General features: G+C 47.7%; 1 protein-coding gene across 1 annotated transcript in view; it reads right to left on the reverse strand.

Annotated features, from left to right (window-relative positions):
* The window catches only part of RGR (retinal G protein coupled receptor), a 192,687-nt gene extending 173,507 nt beyond the window's left edge, over positions 1-19,180 (reverse strand). The window contains exon 1 of the mRNA XM_086920152.1: positions 18,986-19,180. Within this exon, the coding sequence (XP_086776278.1) occupies positions 18,986-19,064 (79 nt within the window). The 5' untranslated portion in view covers positions 19,065-19,180. The remainder of the gene's footprint in view (positions 1-18,985) is intronic.
* Positions 19,181-20,686: the final 1,506 nt, after the last annotated feature.

Below are 20,686 nucleotides of genomic sequence, written 5' to 3' on the forward strand. Positions count from 1 at the left end.
AAACAGCCTTCGTGACAGACGACGGGGCATTTGAATTCACAGTTCTTCCATTCGGCCTGCATGGAGCCCCCACGACGTTTCAACGTCTGATGAACCGGGTTTTACAGCCCTACAACAGCTTTAGTTTGGCTTACTTAGATGAAATTGTTATCTATAGTCATGAGTGGGAGGAGCATCTCCTGCATTTGCAAACCATTCTTACATCCCTTCGGAGAGCAGGTCTCCATATCAATGCGAAGAAATCACGAGCCGCTTTCCAGAGTGTGAACTACCTGGGATATGTACTAGGCGAGGGCCCCTTGACCAACATGCTCAGAAAAGATACCAAGAATCAGGAATTTAGCCACCCCTCCGCGGACACCTTGCAGGCTTTCCAAACCCTGAAAACCACCATGACTACTGCTCCCATTCTGGTGTCACCCGATCATAGTAAACCCTTCTTGCTTGCTACCGACGCTTCCAATCAGGGGATAGGAGCAGTACTGTCCCAAATCAACAAAGAGGGGGTTGAACATCCAATTCTATATGTGAGTAGGAAGCTATTCCCCAGGGAGTGCAGATACTCTACCATAGAGAGGGAGGCCTTGGCTATAAAATGGGCCATTGAAAAATTAAGGTACTATTTGGAAGGCAAACCATTCATCCTACATACAGATCATGCCCCCCTGAAATGGATACTTAAAAATAGCAGTCACAACCCCCGGGTTTTGAGGTGGTTTTTATCCTTGCAGCCATACTCTTTTACGATTCAACACCGAAAAGGAAAGGACAATGGTAATGTGGACTTCCTTTCCCGTGTGTTCCCTCTCCCCGAACGGGAGAAGCCAGGGGGGGAGGTGTGTCACGGGTCCAACAAGCAGGAGTCTATTCCACGAGGACTGGTGGTCCGCCACCCCCCTTTCACCCTGCACATTTTCCCCACAGCCCCAAACCTGTACTTGGTACGAGGACCCCGAGGACATCGAGAAAGACTGGCCAGATGAGGTTAACGCGTTCGGCTCCTTTAAGGCAGAGGATCGGGATTACGAGACTCCGCCCCTGATGACGACAAAAGCAGGAAGTTCAAGCAGGAAGACGAACGGCGATTCCCCGGCGGCGGACAACGAGGAGGAAGCAGGACCAGGATCAGGACATGAAGAGAACGTGAACGACAAGCCAGGAGGCCAACGGTTGGACGCTTCGCCCTGCCACGTGCCCACGGGAGGAGCGTGGCTTCGAGAGGTACGGGGCCGGGTAGCGGGTTGGGTTGGGAGGCGGAGGCAGCCACCAATGTAAACCCAGCAAGAGAAACCCTTCCCTGAGCACAAGCACTCCTAGGCACGTCCCTTTAAATAAGTTTGAGCACTTCACACTGGTTGTGTTCCCTCACTCCCGGCCCTTATCGCCATTCCCCGAGTACTGGATGTGACTCGTGTTTCTTTTCATTTTCTTTTATGGTATACAACGCGAGAACCTCTGTGCAGAGACGCCCCCTGGGAGAAAACCACCAAGACCACAAGTCATCGCGAAGGAACCCCTTATACAGAGACTAAAGACACCCATTTGAGTTACATGAAAAAGACGTATATTCCACAAAAGCCTTCATTGAAACCCTTATTGAAGGCACCTGTGTTTCTATTTGACCCACCAGCCCTGCCTCAGGTGGTCGACACCCCTTCCAACCCGGCACCCCCGGGACAGGCGCGAAGATCCATGATGGACCCTTGACATTGTTACAAAAATATACGGTAAATGGTTCTTCTTTTATATGTACTTACGCGCTGTATAGCTTTGCACAAGTCACTTTAGCATCTGTATATTGGATATTTTAATTATTTCAAACTAATTTTTGGTTACCTGCTGTGATGTATTTGTTTTATGTGCTTTCATGGGTAGTATTGTATCCGAATAAAGTTGAACTAACTGACTGGCTTCTTTTTGTTACTGTAGGGAGGGTGTCTGCATGCCCCCCCCTAACCCCACCCCCCCACGGCCGTATTCCTCAGGTCCCAACCATGTCACCCAGGGCACCCAGTTAGCACTAGGACAGTGGGGGGACCCTCATTTCCCCGCATTCCCAACCCTCTCCCCGCCTCTGGTGGGAGCCAGCATTGTTCTGACGGACAACAGCCTACTGAAAGTCAGCTCTCTGTCTGTCATAGAAAATGTTTTCTTCTGTTTCCCTGCCCGCAGATTTGTGTGCAGGGAAACAAACAAGATGCTCCTTTCTACCTTCAGCCACTCTGGTTCGTAGTCTTATGTGTTTGTGACCCAGAATATTCCTTGCTTAGCTAGGCAGCCTATTTGGAAGTTCTTAAAGTTCATTATGTTTAGTCCACCCAGGGCTTACGTTAGTCTCAGCTTCTGTAGGCTGATTCTTGGTCTCTTGTCCCTCCATATAAATCTGTTTATTAGTTTGTCTAGCTTCCTGTGAAAGTCTTCTGTCATTGCTAGAGGCAGCATGCTGAGTGTGTAGTTGACGGCTGGTGTCTCCATCATTTTAATTGTTTCTCAGGGGGGGCGCAGTATACTCAATTTATAATGTATAGTGTGTAACCATGACGCAACATATGACGCAACCAAGATGCAAGAAGCCCAACTCAACTTTAACCCCCCCCCCTTTTTATGCATTACTCTGTACTGTATATATCTTCTGATATGCACATTTTATAATAAAAAAATTGAAATATAGGAAAAGAAAACTCCACTTTCTGCAAGCCAGAGCAGTTTGACAGCTCGAGCTTGCAGAAAGCAGAGTTATGTTTGATTTGCTTGGTGGGGGCTGTCAGCTCCCATCAGACAAAAGCTAACAGTTACCACCCAAGGGTGGGCACCAGGGGAGGTAGCATGAGCCGGCCATGCAGGGTTGTAGTCCCCAGGGCCATAAATGGCTACAAAAGGGGGCAGCATTCACCCCCTACATTGCAGAAGTTTGCCCAGTGGAGGTGGTGGTCCCTGGTGTTGGGTTCTGCGACGGACCCCCTACATGAATTTATTTCAGCTCCAAGTAGTTGGCAGTCCAGGGGCTATGGTGGGGATACGTGGCCCCCCTCTTTATAATAAATTGCCCCTGGAAAGATGGTGATCCCCAGGAATGCGGTTTAGGCCATATGTGCCTCTTGCATTAATTTTATATTTTGCCTCAGGGAGGTGGCTGTTGCTGGGATGCGGGTGGGCCCTACATTAATTTAAATTCCCCATGGAAATGGTGGTCACCAGGGTTGTAGTGGTGCCACACTGGCCCCCCGCATTTATTAAAAATTTGCCCTGAGGGTGTGGCTGTCCCCAGGGTGCTAGGGTTGCCACGCTGGCACCTCTGTATAAATTAAAAGGACTGCTCCAGGGAGGTGGTGGTCCCTGGGCTTTTATAATCCAAAGGAGGGGAGAGCCCTGTGCCCTCCTATTTTTAAGTTATGTCCCCGGGACCAGGGCCACCCAGGGGTCATTTAAAATTAAACATGGGCCACAATTGTTTTTTTTTTTTTTGTTCCCTGAAGTCCATGAACATTGTGATTTCTTGTCCATTCGTTTTTTTTAAAAAATGTTTTGAACCGTGGCACGGTCCCAGGGGGGCCTTAATCTATCAGCCCCTTGGTCCCCTGACAGATTTCTCTCTCCAACTTGGAAAGCGGTTCAGGTGATACCTATCCGGAAAAATTCTAACGCCTCCATGACAGATCTCTCTAACCTCTGGCCTATCTCACTACTCCTCCTGCATTGCAGCGTTGTGTGATTAGCTAGGGGAGTCATGAGCCTAGGTGCTTCCTGGTTCCTGCTGTTGAGTAGCGGAAGATGAGCGAGAGGCAGCGGCCGGCTGGCTGGCCTGCAGGTAAGTGTGCTTTCTTTCCATTTACCACCCCCACCCTCCCCCCTTGGCCCGCCAGCCCCGTTAAATAGTGGCCACCTCTGCTGGTCAGCACATAACTACAATCAACTCTTCCAGTAAGAACAGTATAAGTGTGTGAACACTTGAGTGTCTGAGCCAGTTAGAACACTAAGGGGCATATTACCAAGGGCCTTATCGCCGCTTTAGCAGGAATTTTTCCCGCTAAAGTGGCGATAATTTTATCGCCCTATTCCCTAGCTGTCGCTAACACCAGTTATTAACGACAGCTAGTAGGAGATAGCGATCATCTTGGGGCCCACTTTGCATGTCAGCGATATTTATTGCTAATGACATGCAAAATGGGCGTGCCAAGATGTTAGCGACTGTAAACAGTCGCTAACATCGCTATCTCCCATTACCTACAATGGCGTACTTTTGGAAATATTCGTGCTAAGCGCGAATATCTCCAAAAGCTAACGCCTGCCCAAAGCAGTTCTTAGCCATGTTATCCAATGGTAGGTGGATAACATGGCTAAGAGCATTAGCTCGGTAATGCATGAATATCGCTGACTTTTCAGCGATATTCAGGCATTTTGGCCGATTTTTATCGCTTTTGAGATAAACCTTGATAATAGCAAGGTTTATCTGCGATAAAAATCGTCGGAGCTTGGCGATAATTATATTGCCGCTAACCATGTTAAGCGCTGATTATCGCTTGATCTTGGTAATAGGCCCCTAAGTGTGAACCACTTGAGTGTCCGTGAGGACGGTGTTTGTGGTGAATGCTTAATGATTATACAATACTCATTTAAAAACTGATATTGAAGCTCTGTGAGCATGTGATATTTCAAAATGTTTAAAAGTTGCAGTCAAACACTCAGGCTAACCAAGGGCACCAAATTAAAACGTCTCTTATGGCCTGTTCCCAAAGATTAATTTATGATAGGAGCACCAGGGTAGGTCCGAGTGAAATGTCTGATGCGCCACTGTAACTTCACGTGATTTTGCAAATTATGTTATGCTTGTTATGATACATTTCTGAAATTACTCCATTACACCGCATGGCATAATTACTTCACTTTTGCTGGAAAACAGTGCAGGAGCATATGAACGATTTGGATGACAAAGATGTGTGTGCTGCTAAACAAAGCACTTGTGTTTTTTGCTTCACTTTTGTAGCGCAAAATGCATCCTCACATCCATTTTCGTCATATTTCACACTAAAACATAGAGCTAAATTACAGTTTTGCATTGCACATACTTTTTTCAGAATTTTCTGTAATTACGCAAAAGCACATGATGCACATTTTACACATCCCTACCCAGCGACAGGTCCTTTCGCATTGTTAACCAGTAAGGTCAGCCAAGAATGAGGGAGGAAACAGAGATGCTCTGTACTTTGACCAGAGGAGGAGGGCATTTCCAACCACCTGCTTTCTTAAAGACGGTGTTAAATAAAGTGATTACTACATCTAAAGGCTCCTGTGGGGAATCAAAGACACAGATAACTCCAACTGCAAGCCACCTACCGTTCTTATCAGAGAATGAATACCAAAGCATTAACACATTTAATGGAGAATATGCACTGTTTTAAAATAGGACTGGCTCGTTCATAACTCTAGCATAATCTTGCATAATTTCTTGCATTTTATGTTACACTTTTAATGAGAAATGCATAAACGTATGCCTCTATGCCATTTTGTGCCATTTTCCATCCATTTGGGGTAAATCTATCATGGGAGAAGAGGAACAACGCAGATGGACAGAACACGAGTGCCTGCTCTTTGTGTCATGTGAGATTTAGGGCCAAATGTACTACCATTTCATTTTGAGACTTACTGTTAGACCTGGCCCTTTTGACGGGTTTCTCCACAAACTTTTTGCCTTTTGCCTCCTATTTTTCTGACCCTGTTTTTGGTGGCCATAGGATTCTGGGCACTTTACCACTGCATTTCACTGCTAAAGTGCATATGCTCACTGTGTAAATATGATTGGTTATCCATGATTGGCATATTTGTTTTACTGGTATGTTCCTAGTAAAGTGCACGGTGTGTGCCAGTGCCGGTACATCAAATGCTACTAGTGGGCTTGCAGCACTGGTTGTGCCATCCACATGTGTAGCCCTGTAAATGTACCTCAGACCTACCACTGTAGTGTCTGTGCGTGCAGTTGTGAACTGTCATGTTGTCCTCGTAAGTGCACCCACTTGCCAGGCCCAAACCTTCCCTTTCCTTACATGTAAGGCACCCCTAAGGTAGGACCAAGGTACCCACATGGGCAGGGTGCAGTGTATATGGAATGTAGGACATGTGCTAGTGTGTGTGTCATGTCCTGATAGTGAATTACTGTGTAATTTGTTTTTAACTGTAATTTGTTTTTAACTGTTGAAAGGTTATCTGTCCAATAGGCTTAACATTGGAGTTGCACTGTAACATGTTTACATGTGTAACTTGCAATAGGGACAAGATAGGGAAATTAAGTTTAGACTCTCTGAACTCTGAATTGATTAACACACCTTTTGGTGAAGGTGATTTTTAAATCCTGTGTTTCAAAATGCCACTTTTAGAAAGTGGGCATTTTCTTTCTTCACCATTCTGTGTGCCTCTGGCTGTTTGTGGATTCAGTGTCTGGTGTGTGGGTGACAGGAGCTGAGATGTCCATTCACTCTAGATAGTCCCCAAGGGGGGATTTAGGTGTGCCCTGCCTTGCCTGGGCGACTCGGCACAGGGCTGAATAGACCTGGTCTGCATTGAGAGTGGTGGGAGTAGAGTTACTTACACCTGAATAGGATGGGTCTCCTTTTGCACAATGTTGTCTCCGACCCCTGTGGTCATGCTGCACTAGTGAATGTAGAACTGGTTTGGACTGGGTTCAGAGACCCTCGCTACAAAGACATCAAAGACATTTTGGGGTATAAGTATGTGAGCTAAAACCCCAGTAGATTAGATAACTTCAAGGAACAAGAGGAACCTTTGCCAAGGAGAAGAGCTGGACAAACTGGAGGAGGAGTACTGCCCCTTTGCTATGTGCTATGTGGGTGTTGCCCTGGAGTAGCTGTTTCATCCAAGGAAAGGACAAAGACTTTGCTGGGAACTGTGTCTCCCTGCTTGTGAAGAGTCTCCAAGGGTTTGTGCGTGCTGGCCTCCTGTTATAAGTCTCAGGGATAAAAAAGACTTGCAGGACTGGACTGTCCTGCACCACCTTCTCTACCTTCCAATTAAGACCTGTATAAGTGCTGGATTTTTGCTCCCAAGGTAAGGAAGAGCTTAAACGATTAATTAGCGCATGGTGAGCGCTTTTATTTGTTCTTTTTCCTAGCTCGTGGTGACTGCTTCTATTTTCTTTCTATTTGTCCCATCCTTGCAGCAGGACGGAGAACCTGCAGAGGAACGGAGTGCTCCTCTGGTGGGCGGGTCTTGGTGAGTGGAGCCTGACCCAGGCCCCAGTACGTTATCCTCGCAACCATCGAGGGAACCGTGCCGGAAGACCTCTGCTTCTGAAAATCCAGTTCTTCCTGAAGGGAGCGGGCCGACAAGGAAGGCCGCGCCTGCCCCTGTTCTCAACCGCCAGAGTAAGTCGGAGCTTGCCCCGAGCTTGCCCCAAGGGGCCATTGCCGGCAATGGCCCCTCGCGGCGGGATGCCTGGCTTTCACCTTGCGGATACCCTGCCGGGGTTATCTCACAGGGGAATACCAGGACGGGTTCCCTAAGCAAGCGCTTAGAAACCAGTGGTGATTTGCGCTATATAAATTCCTGTACATTTACATTTACATTTGCATTCTTGCGAGCTCCCATCAGCCACCCACCTCAGAAGACCAGGAGGGAGGCGCCCGCAAGCCAGCTGGGCAGCCTATCATGATCCGCAAGGTGAGGGAAGTGGGAGGAGACTCTGGTGTAGTCCTGCGGTGCTGTGCAGGCATCCCTGCCTCAGTGCAGAAGGCCCATGCCATTCCAGGGGCACTGGGACCCCTTTGCAACTACTGCATCTGTGGAGCCAGCAGTAGCTGCACTGGTCATTCGCGGGCAGCACTATCCAATGTTCCTGCTCATGGGGGGGGGGGGGCAGTGAGGTCTCCCCCTTTTTTCTCTGCCCTGTGGAAAGTTTCCCATGGGGGCTAGAATTCGGAGATTGAGCTACTGCCCTCATGTGTAGCTGCGCCACACTATTGCGGTCAGCTGCTATATTGAACACCTAGGGGGCAGTTGACAGGAACATGGGATGTGATGTGCCCTGGGTTCCACAGGGACTGTAGAAAAGGACATCTGGTGATGAGGGTCACTTTATTGCCCTAGGTGGCATGCCAGATACAATGTGTTTCTACTGCATGAGCCACTCATTCAGCAGCAAAATAATGTCTTCTGGAATGGTTTATTCATAACATTTGCACTGTTTGAGAACGTTACTTAGTGACCTTCGCAGCGATGTTGGGCATAATGTTTCCCAATGATGTTTGCTAATCTGTGCCAGTTTCTAGGAGAGGCTTTAGTGCACTGCATGTGATATGACAATTGCCTTGCTTGCCTGAAAATTATTGACTTATGTCAGTGTGGGCTAATGTATCCGTTTCATAGGTGGCGCAAGTGATTTATGTAATTAGGGTCTAAATGTGTTATGATCTACTACCAAATGATTTATGACCTTATGTGCACCTCTATGACAAACGCCCAGTGGCATAGTTGTTTATGTGATGGTGGTCTAATGTGTTTTTATGTAAAATACAGAGGATATTTTTGATATACCTTTGTGTGCAGTCTCTTTTGTGGTGTGCCTATTGTGTTACTGGTGTGTGTGTTGCGCAAACGCTTTACACATTGCCTCTGGGATAAGCCTGACTGTTCTGCCAAGTTACCAAGGGGGTGAGCAGGGGTTATCTTCAGAGTGGAACTCCCTTGCCCTGACTAGAGTGGTGGGTTCTGCCTGGCTTAGGTGTATACCCTAGCCAACCAGAAACCCCATTTCTAACACTCACAAATTGCAATTTTTCGCAACTCGCAATTTGCGAGTCACAAAAGGAAATGTATTAATGTGTCTCAGACACATTTAGCGATTCCCAATAGGGTCCTAAATGACCTACCTCAGTAATAAAGTAAACAAATGGAATCTCCACTACATAGGATGAAGATAAAGGTATCTTTCCAGACTCTATGTTATGTGTCTCTCCTATTACCCACAGCTTTGTTAAAATAACTCTCACCCACCAAAAGGACCCTTGGTGGTATGCTTCATCACCGCGCTCTTCCCGCTTGGCTGCGGGATGGGCGTGCTATGAACTACGAAGACACTCTTCACTCCCTTTAGTGGTTTTGTAGCTACTTCATTAATATTCATGAGGTAGGTCATAATTTGTGACCTATTAGGATTAATCACAGGAATGGTGGCCTGCTGGGGTCAGCAGACCACCATGTCTGTGATTGGTTTTTCAATAAAGCATTTTTTTAAATGCAGCCCATTTTCCTTAAAGTAAAACGAGAAGCATTTAAAAAAGAAAAATGGAGAGTTACCTTTTCATTTTTTAAGAGTAGGCAGTAGTCACTTAAATAATGTTTTCACTACCATTCGCAACTGGCTTACCACTCACTTGAAATAGGCGGTAAACTGCAATTATTTTCCGACTGCATTCCGGCCGCACAACAATCGTACATCCCACTGTGACTTACTATTAGGAAGAGAAGCCCTTGGCATTCCCCTTCCTAATAGCGACTCACAAACCCTATTTAGCGAGACGGTAAAAGGTCCGAATCTCCATTTGCGACTGCTAAAAATTGTTGTGCATGTGCCCCATTGTGTTTTTAGCACAAAATGGGTCCACATTAGACACAAGGAAGCATTTCACTCTACAAAATAGCACTAAATACCAGGTTTGTTTAATTTTGCATACATTAGCCTAATTTTCAGAACCTTTGTGTAATTATAAAAATGGAAACTATGCAATTTAACAGACCCCTTGTTTAAATATACTGTACAAGTTTTAAAATGTAATTTTGAGTCATCTACAAGGTCAATTACCCCTTCATATGTGTAAACAATGTATATGATTTTCCATAGGTCTGAATAACTTGATGAGTTCCATATCTAAAGGTAAAAAGAATCATATACTTTATAATGGCCACATTTACAATATTTAATTTGTCTGCAATATTTTTACAAGGAGGTTGCTAAGTTGATGCAAAAGCTGATGTTTGTGCAGTGACAGGAAAATGGGCATAAATATGTGGCTTATATATGAAAGGAGGGCATGATAAGGTTGTGGCAGCCTTTCTCATGTTGAAGTGACATTATTACCTCTGCTAATTAGACTTTTAGCTAATTTTTTAGGGGTGCGCTCCCTGCTTTCTGGGTTTAAAGTAGGGCACTTGGGTGTCCAGCACAGGATGGTTGGCACTAAACGAAGCTAATGAACAAAAGGTTTATCTATGGTTCTGGAGTGTTGGATACAATGTCATTCTCTGGTATTTTAAGTGAAACTTAAAGGGGAACAGGAGGAGCGGGCTTGTTGGATGGTTCAATGGACCTCAGCATATGACCTGGTTTTGGGTCCTACTCAAGGCTTTAAGTGGGATGAAAAAACTGGGAGGTCTCTCAAAGGGGTGTGGCCAGTGTAATTAAGGGCGTGGCATGAAAAGCTGTACTTAGCACAGTGTGCTGCTCGACTGGCATTTACCTATTTTTATCATTGTATCCAGATATATAATGCAACAAGTAACATTATGTCTACAGCAAGCCAGAACTATTGGCTTTGTCAATGGTTGTTAGTTGCACAAGAAAAAAAGCAACAACTATGATTTTGTTGTATAGAACATTGAAAATGATTCAGTGCTGAAATGATGAGACTGTGAAAGAACTAGACCCAGTCTCTTTGAAGTTACATCAAAGGCAGTGAAGGGTGGTACTGCTGCTGAGTTAAGTTTTTTTTAATATCCTGAAGACAAGGGCAAAAATGGAGAGCCCAATAGGAAATCGTCTCAGTAGCTGCTTTGAAGAACTGCCAGCACTGGCAAGACCCGGTCCACTTAAAGCCCTGGTCCTAATATTAAAAGGGTGAAGTTGGCTCCCATGAAATCTGGCCCGTTCTCTTCCTCATAACAAGGTGTTTCATAAAGCATTGAAACACTGCTGTCGAACTTACGTGCTATACTAAAAGATATTACTAATGACCAACCCAGGAGTATTCATTGCATTAGCCTTAGAAGGACAAAAGGCTCAACTTCTCCCAGCAACAATTCAAACCTTCAACCTGCAAATGCGTGCAAGCCACTGCAGCAGGCGCAACAGACAGCTGAGCTACCTTGTCTTTATTGAGGTAACTCTGGACAGTAAGACAGCATGGTTGTAGGGAGGTCGCTAACCACACAGCGTAGCTCCACCTGACTGCGCCGTGTGCACAACCCAGCTGCTGCTGGGTTCGAGGCCCTCCTCCACCCGCAGGCTACCACCTGCGCCCCATCCCTGGTGGCCAGTGGTAGGCCCTGAGGTCTGTATTCTTCTGCCTGCATTGTTTTTGAGCCTTTAATTTCACTGTTGTGCCTGTTGCCTTGTTTTGTTGCCTGCTCGCTACCTTCCCGCTCCCTTGCCTTTGCCTTTGCCTGTGCTTGTTGCCCCCTCGCCCGTTCCGAGTCCCGCCGCTACATCCCCTGCGGCCCCGTCCCTGCTACCATTTGCCCCTTCCCCCACCCAGCTGCTCCTCCCTCCCACCTCCCCTACTTATGGAGGCCGCTGCATGCCCCATCTTCACCGCAAGCCCCCACGTCTCCTTCAACATCACCACCGAACCCCACTGGACCGACCACCACTGCATCCACTTCACCTTCAGGAAGCCCACCATGCACCACCACACCCAACTTCTGCCTCGATAATGCTGGGGCAAAGTCACTGATGACCAGCTCACCACCACCACCACCCTCGCCCAGAACCTACCCGCCGACTCCACCGACCCCGACACTGCCGCCCGCAACTTCAGACAATGGATCGATGACTACGCCAACACCCTTGCCCCGCTCAAGACACCCTCCAACAGCCACACTAGCAAGAAAGCCACCTGGATCACCGAAGACCTCCAGGCCTCCAAAAGAACATGCCGAAAACGGGAGAAGAACTGGCTCCGCGAACGATCACCGGACAGCTACACAGCCCACAAGAACGCCACCCGCAGACATCACCAACTCATCTGAGCCGCAAAGAGGGCCTCATTCAAGGACCGCCTAGACAACAACGCACACAATAGCAAGGAGCTCTTCAACATCTTGAAGGAACTCTCCAACCCCCATTCCAAAGCCTACGACATCCCGCCTTCGCAAGACCTATGCGAATCACTGGCTACCTTCTTCCACCGCAAGATCACTGACATCCACGACAGCTTCAACGCCATGACTGCCCCTACGACCATCGCCCCCACCACCACCACACGCACCAACCACCTACTCTCCTGGACAAGCGTCAACAATAAGGACACCAGCAAGATCATGAAGACCATCCACTCCGGCTCACCGCTAGACCCATGACCCCACCACATCTTCAACAAAGCCAGCACATCCATTGAACCCCATCTCAGCAAAGCCATCAACATCTCCCTCGAAAAAGCAACCTTCCCGGAAAGCTGGAAACACGCAGAGATCAATGACTTACTCAAGAAACCAAAGGCGGACCCCAAGGACCTCAAGAACTTCCAGCCCAGCTCCCTACTCCCATTTCTGGCTAAGGTCACAGAGAAAATCGTCAACAAACAGCTGACCCGCTACCTCAAAGACAACAACATCCTGGACCCATCCCATCCCAGTCCGGTTTCCACAGCAACCACCCTCATCACCACCACAGATGACATCAGGACCCTGCTAGACAATGGAGAAACAGCAGCCCTCATCCTCCTGGACCTGTCAGCCTCCTTCGACCTGGTCTGCCACCGCACTCTACGCACACGCTTACACAACGCCGGAATCCAAGGGAAGGCCCTGGACTGGACCACATCCTTCCTCTCCGGCAGAACTCAGAGCTTCGCCCCCCCCCTTCCACTCCAATGCCACCGAGATTGTGTGGTATTGGTTTGTGTTGTGTTGTGCGAATGGATTGTCTCGTGTGTATGATAGCGCGTGTCTGTGTGTGCACGTGTGGAGTGTGTAGAATGCATGGTTGTGAGAATGTTGATGTGGTAGGGAAGGCAGTTGCTGAAGGAGGAGGGTTGGAGGTTGGAGTCGTGTTCGGTGCCGCTGTGTTATACTTCATGAAATAAAGAAGTAAGAACTGGATTTGCCTACGTTCCTCTTTCTTACACATGGCGACGAGCGGGATTCAGCGGCACTGAGCATATTTTTCTTCTGGATTTATTTTTTTTTCTTCAAAAATTCTTTCTACATTCGATTGAATAATACTGCAAATTTATCATCTATTTCAAAGAACTCTGCAATTTTTTAATGCGCTCCTCAAGGATCTACTTAAAAGAAACTCTGAAGTGGCAAAATTGCTTGGAACCTTTACCTTCAGTAACGTTGTCGCATTGCCGTTACACATTGCATTTTTCAAGAGGCCGTCTTGATTTCATCAACTCGTGAGTGAATTGTCATCGAGGATGCGTGAGCGTACTGTGACGCACGTTCGTGTTGCATCCTAGTAACTGGATGATGACGTCTTTATTTCCAGGCTTCCGTAGACTGTCATCAACGTCGTGCATCACCACGTACCACTACGCAACGTGGCGGCCATTTTAAGTCTTGTTTGTGCTGCCTTTTGGAAAGTCAAAGAAGAACTGTGTGTTGTTAAAGATATTGTTTTAAGAGGGGTCAGAATTGTGCCTCCATTTAGTTTAGGAGAGAATATTATTGAGAAAAGTCACATAGGGCATGGTGGTATGTCCAGTACGAAAAGGAAAATTAAAGAGTGGTTTTGGTGGCCAGGAGTTGATGCTATGGTGGATCGTTTAGTAAGGAATTGTAAAGTTTGTTGTTCCAGCGATAAGGTGGCGAAGCCGTTGAGTGTGCCTTTAACTTTGGTGGAGTTACCTGAGTACCCGTGGCAGAAAGTTGCTATTGATTTTATGGGTCCATTTTCAGCTCTATCGGTGAAGGATTGTTATGCTATTGTATTAGTCGATTATTATTCGAAGTGGCCTGAGGTGAGAATGGTAAATGGGATAACTACTGATATGGTCATTGAGTTTTTAGAAGATGTGTTTTCAAGGGAAGGGGTTCCGGAAATTCTTGTTTCGGATAACAGGCCTCAGTTTGTGTCACAGAAAATGGAAGAATTTTTAATGGTGATGGGCATCAAGCACATTAAATAATCACTATACCATCCCGAAGGTAATGGTCAAGTTGAGCGCTTCAATAGGGTGGTCAAGGAGGTGATTGAATTAGCATTGAGTGCAGGTTTACCTTGGAGGACAGCTCTACAGGAAAGATTGACAGCATATCGTGTCACTCCGCATTCTGCTACTGGAAAAACACCTTTTGAGGTTTTGAGAGGTAGGAAACCATTCACTGGGTTGGTTCCATGGTGGTTGAGGAAAAGGAATGGTAAAGTGCAGTGCAATAACAACATTATTGATAGAGAAATTAGGTCTGAGGTCAAAAAGTATCAGGATCGTAGTCAGCAGTATCATGGAGGTAGATGTAGTTGGCCGTTGGTCAAGATTGGTCAAATGGTTCGGTTAAAGAATCCTAGAATTGTGTTGAAGGGTGAAAGCGTATGGTCTAAACCCCTGAAAGTAATGAAAGTGTTTGGTAGTGCAGTAGAGTTGGAGGACGGTAGGAGATGGAATTTTCGCCAATTGAGTCTTTGCAATGGGAAGGATGGCGGGGTAGGTTCACGGTCTGGTGATGATGATGGAGTGTGTAGCGGATATATGTTAGGTGATGATTTTGGATTAATGAGGGAAGTGGTGTCAACTGGAAGTACGAGTAGTTGTAATGTCAGTTGTGACACAACTGGTCGTGATGAAATTAGGAGTAGGAGTGGTGTTAGTGATGTTATTCAATATGGTTCCACTTGTACTAATATTGGTGTTGAAGGTGAGGCTTTACGCCGTGGTAATAGAACGAGGAAGTTGCCTGTTCGGTTTACTGATTTTAAGTTAGGGTAACTTTTTAGTTAGTGTCTTGTAAGTTGTTGAGGAGGAGGGTGTGTGGTATTGGTTTATATGTGTCGTGTTGTGCGCGTGGATTGTCTCGTGTGTATGATAGCGCGTGTCTGTGTGTGCACGTGTGGAGTGTGTGGAATGCATGGTTGTGAGAATGTTGATGTGGTAGGGAAGGCAGTTGCTGAAGGAGGAGGGTTGGAGGTTGGAGTCGTGTTCGGTGCCGCTGTGTTATACTTCATGAAATAAAGAAGTAAGAACTGGATTTGCCTACGTTCCTCTTTCTTACAATCATCTGTGGTGTACCCCAGGGCTCTTCCCTCAGCCCGACGTTGTTCAATATCTACATGGCACCCCTCGCCCATGTCGCCCGTCAGCACGACCTCAACATTATCTCCTATGCCGACGACACCCAGCTGATCATCTCCCTCACCAAAGACCCTCACACAGCCAAAACCAACCTCTACTAAGGAATGAAGGCCATCACAGACTGGATGAGGAACAGCCGACTGAAGCTGAACTCGGACAAGATGGAGGTCCTCATCCTTGGGTCCACCCCCTCGGCCTGGGACAACTTGTGGTGACCGACCACACTAGGAACTTCTCCGACACCCACAGACCATGCACGCAACCTAGGGGTCATCCTCGACTCCACCCTCACCATGATTAAGCAGGTCAACGCCGTCTCCTCCCCCTGCTTCAACAAACTCCGAATGCTACGTAGTATCTTCAAGTGCATCCCCACTGAAACCAGAAGAACAGTCACCCAGGCCCTCGTAGGCTGGACTATGGCAACGCCCTCTACGCAGGAGCATCGGCCAACTCCTGAGACAGCTGCAACGCATCCAAAATGGCTCAGCACGTCTGATCCTCGACATCCCCCGCTGCAGCCACATCACTCCCCACCTAAGAGACCTACACTGGCACCCCGTCAACAAGCCCTCCACGACACCGACCCAGCGTACCTCAACAAACGACTCAGCTTCTACACCCCCACCCGCAAGCTCCGCTCTGCCGACCTCGCCCTCACTGCTATTCCCCGCATTCGAAGAATGACAGCCAGAGGCAGATCCTTCTCCCACCTCGCCGCCAAGACCTGGAACACCCTGCCCACCAACCTACGGCAGAACCAAGACCTACTGACCTTCATAACTACTCAAGACCTGGTTCTTCGATCAGTAGCAGCAACCCCCCCACCCCCCAGCGCCTTGAGACCTTCACAAGTATGTAGTGCGCTCTACAAGTGCCCTGATTGATTGATTGATTGGATTTTACTTTGAGGCAAAGAGTTAACTGTGTGACTAAGCCGTTCCATTCCAATCAACTTCTATTGATCATTGAGCATACCTTGTCTCACGTCCTTGTGAGAAGCATCTTGTTTTAGGTCTGACGTTAGTCAAGACTTTTTGATGTTACTAAAATTATATATCAGATTATATATCCGATACTTAATGGGCTTTCAGCCAATATTCTATTTTTATTAGTCTAGTGTTGCACCATTTGCATGTTCTTTAACCCAGTACAGCAGCAGCATTGGCCAGTAGGTCCGCCAACTTCAGCCTTGGGCTAACTTCACTGTAGGAGAAGGCCTTCTGCTCTTTCTTAAGGGACATGTCTGCAGGCCAGGAACTACTATGATAATGTGTGCTTTTTTAAAGCCCATGACAAAACAAAGTAACCACTGACAAAGCCAAAAGGTTGAAGTCAAAGCTTTGCTGTTTGGCTTTGCCAATGCCTGTTGATGATGCAGGCAAATTACAGAGGAGGCCCCCTGACATGTAAGATTCTGTGACACCATTGTGCAACCTGGGAATGGTGTAGATCTTGACTCCCATCACTGAGACTCTGACGAACACCCAAGTCTTCACCACCAGGACCAGTTGCTCGTATCTCTGCACACGCACCAGAACTGATCAACAACTGGCGATCATGCGCCAACATATAACCTGAACAAGCAACTCTTACACCAATGGGCCTGGGTGGTTTGTCTCGTGAGCATAGTTGGCCACCCTGGGTAGATTCCGCTTCTCCCCATTGGCCAACACAACATGCTACTTGTGAACCTCCTTAACTTGGAAAGGACCTTGGAACTTATTTAGACCTTTAAGCCAACGACCAATAGGTCGGGATTCGGGTTTGTATTTATAAATGTTTGTGGGGAGCTCCTGCTCCCGCACGTTGCCAAATGTAAAACGTGAAAGCTGCAGACTTGGTAAGTAGTTGTGAGTAGTTTATTTCAACAAATGCAGGAGCCCCTCCGGCCCTGATCCGACTCCATGAAATCCACAACCGCATCTAACAAGCGGCCGTGGAAACCATGGAGAAGGAACCTAGCTGTGAGACTCACGAGCACCACATGTTTAAAAGAAAAGCACCGCGCGTGATCATGCCCGCAAGGAAGAATCATCACGAGCAGGATCACGCGCATGTGATACACTACAGTCAGAAGGGCCGGGTGCCCCTCAAGCTAGCACCTTGTCAAAAGAGGGACACAGCAGTGGGGACATTTCACAGGCGTTGTACATCACTTTACCTATCACGCACTGGGTAAATTCAACACCTTTGAAGCGGGATGTGCGGGGAACACATTACACAGCAAGGCACATTCGGTGCGTCATGTTTTCCGCCGTCGCCATAGAAACCGCATCACGGCGGAAGGGTCGATTCAGCATCAAACAATGATTGAAGATCACAATGCACTGAAAGTAGCTCAGCGGGTTAACAACCGCTCCAAAAATCTTAGGGCATCCTGCAATTCTCGGGTTATGACACAGCCAGCAAAATCCTGCTTCAGATGCGGACACTTGTTTTGAAATGTTACAATAACGGATGTAAGTCGTACTTCACGCACCCTGTAACCGCGGGGCAAGCAGAATAACAAACGCCTGCAGCAGTTGCTTGTTACAATTACACTGCCGTGCCCCAATGGCGTTTAGCAGTGTACAGGTGAACTGGATGAGATGGATTTTTCTTGTATCGCTGTGATTTTTTTTCTCCATACTTGTACAGTGCCCAAGACCACTGGCGTGCTTCTGCTTAGTCTAGGAACCGCCCAAGGGGAGGGAGGTGCCGCGCAGCACACACTCTAACACACACACACGCACACACACACGTTCAGTGAACATGTCAGTGTCCAAGACCCCTGGCCCCTCCCTCACGTCTGAACTGCCCCCAGGGGAGCCACGTGTCGTGTAACATGTACTCGCAACACATACACATCCACCTTCTGTGCCAAGACCCCTGGCACGCACTTGCCTCAGGAAGGAACTGTCCAGGAAGGCGTGTCCCGTCGCGGCCACACATGTAGTCACCTTCAATGAGAGGATCACATGCACGCACCTGCCCATTGAGTAAACTGGCTAGGGAGGCATGACTCGAGCACCGAGGCATCACAACAAACATGTGGCCACCTGCTAGGAGCAGGGCATACCCAAAACCCCTGGCGCGCACGGCGCACCTGCCTTATTCGGAACTGCCCTAGGGAAGCACGAGCCGCGTTCCACGTACTCACAATACACACACAGCCACGTCTATGAGCAGGACGGGCAGCACTGCCCAAAACTCGTGACAGGCATCTTTGCCTCATCTCTGAACTATTAGGAGGCATGTGGCGTACAGCACGTACTCACAACAATCGCAGTGCCCATGTAGCCACCTTTTGGGAGCAGGGGAGTACCCAAGACCCTTGGCACGCATCTGCTTTACTTCTGAAGTGCCCAAGTTTAGGTATGTGTTGCGTACCATTACCCACAGCACATCACACACCTGCCTTTCATGAGAAGGGAAGTTCCAAGCCGCCCGTCACGCAAGCACCTACTCTGCCTCTGAACTGCTCACCGAAAGGCAAGTGGTGTCTAAAACGCCCCCACAGCACACACCAAGACCCGAGACATGCGTACTTCCCAACAAAATGCCCAAGGGGAGCAGGGCAGAGGTGGCCAGCGTGCTGCTCATAGATGGTCGCTTTGTTTGTGTTGTACGTGCACGTACAACACAAAAGCAGCATGAATTTTCTATGAGCAGGAAGGGCAGCGTCGAGGCTCCTGACACGCACCTGTCATACCACTTGAACTGCCCAAAAGGAGGCACGCACTCATAATAGACACATACCCACCCACCTTCTATGAGCAGAGCCGTGCCCAGTCCGAACACCTCGATCTCGGTGAAGCCCTCGGGGAGCGGGTACGAGGTCACCATCCTTGCCGTCTTGTCCCGGGTGCGCGCCTCCTCCTAACCTCCGTCCAGTGGGCTCTCCGCCTTCCCCTCCATCCTCCCGGGAGTCCGGCAGGCGGCCTCTTAAAGGGCCAGCTCACGTGCCGACGCATGCAGGCTATTATGCAAAAGAAAAGGGGTGTACACAAATATTTTCCCCTTATTTGTTGAGCTTTATTGAAAAAAATGCAATCCCTCCAGGAATGCCCTAATGATGGGAACTGGAAGCCGACCTCTGGTTCCCAGTCCGCGCGCTCGCCGTCTCCAAATCGCATTTGCATGCTACGGCCAAATGGCACATTCATTACTTTACAAGAAGGCCTTTGTACGGACAAGATTATGAAACGGTCTCCCCGTTAATACTGCTTCGTTGCAAAATAAATAATTGGAGCCGTTCATCGAGAGGGGGACTAAAGGCGGGTGTTGGCGAGTTTTTAATTGTGAACCAGTGGGTATTGTGATAATGACCACCCTCACCACTAGAGCCACCACGCCGAGCAAGAGTTGCTGTGGTATTGAATAATGGAAAGTTATGCTAATGTACTAGACAAGTGGTTCTTAACCTGTGGTCTGGGGACCCCTGGGGGTCCGCAATGCCCTTCTATCAGAGGGTCCACAACCATTTAAATTCACAGTCGAATACTTTTAGAACATTAATACAGCATATACACATAAAAAAAGCAAAATATAAAATTGCAAAGTTCAAAATGCTTTGTAAATGTGAACACGTTTAAAATTGAAGGCTACAATGTTAGGGCCTGATTTAATGGTTGGCGGATGGAGTAATCTCCATTGGACTGGCAGAGGACTTAACATTTACCAAGATGAGACATCTCCACCTGTGAAATTTAGAAATGACAGCAAAACTGGCTGTAATTTCTAAAGCAGTGGCAGGAGCCACCAATGAGGTGGTTCGGATCAATGCTGTTTACAGTTTGGTGTGGGCTCCATCACCATGACGGAACCCTGCACCAAACTGTTTTCTTTTTTCTTTTCAAAAAGAAATGCTCCTCTCGCCATGAGAGTCCTCTCCCAAGATGAGAGTGACTGTTAGACCTGGTATCATTCGTACGAGTCTCCCTTCCATTTGTACTGATTGCCTCCTCTGTTTTTGATATGTTTTGTAATTAGATGCTTTGGGCACTGTGCCACTGCTATTCAGTGCCACAGTTCAAGTGCTCCCATTGTTAAATTGATGTATTTATTAGTGACTCCATGATTGGGTTATTTGATTTACTTGTCAGACCCTAGTCCAGTGCACCATGTGTGCCCAGGGCTTGTAAATCAAATGCTGCTGGTGAGCTTGCAGCACTGGGTGTGCCACCCACAGAAGCAGCTTGTAAAGTGTATCTCAGGCCTGCCATTGCAGAGCCTATTTGCAGTCTAGTACTGCCATGTCGACTTGACCAGTGCACCCACTTGCCAGTCCCTAAACCTTCCCTTTTCTTCATATCAGACACCCCTATGGTAGGCCCAAGGGCAGGCTGCATTGTAAGGATAAGGCCATGCCCTGGAGTATGTAGCATGTCCTAATAGTGAATTACAGCCATTTTCGTGTTTTACTATTGCAAGGCTCCCTGATCCCCATAGGCCAGAATGAGCAGTTT

Source organism: Lissotriton vulgaris, chromosome 5, assembly GCF_964263255.1.
Source record: "Lissotriton vulgaris chromosome 5, aLisVul1.2, whole genome shotgun sequence".
Taxonomy (NCBI): Eukaryota; Metazoa; Chordata; class Amphibia; order Caudata; family Salamandridae; genus Lissotriton; species Lissotriton vulgaris.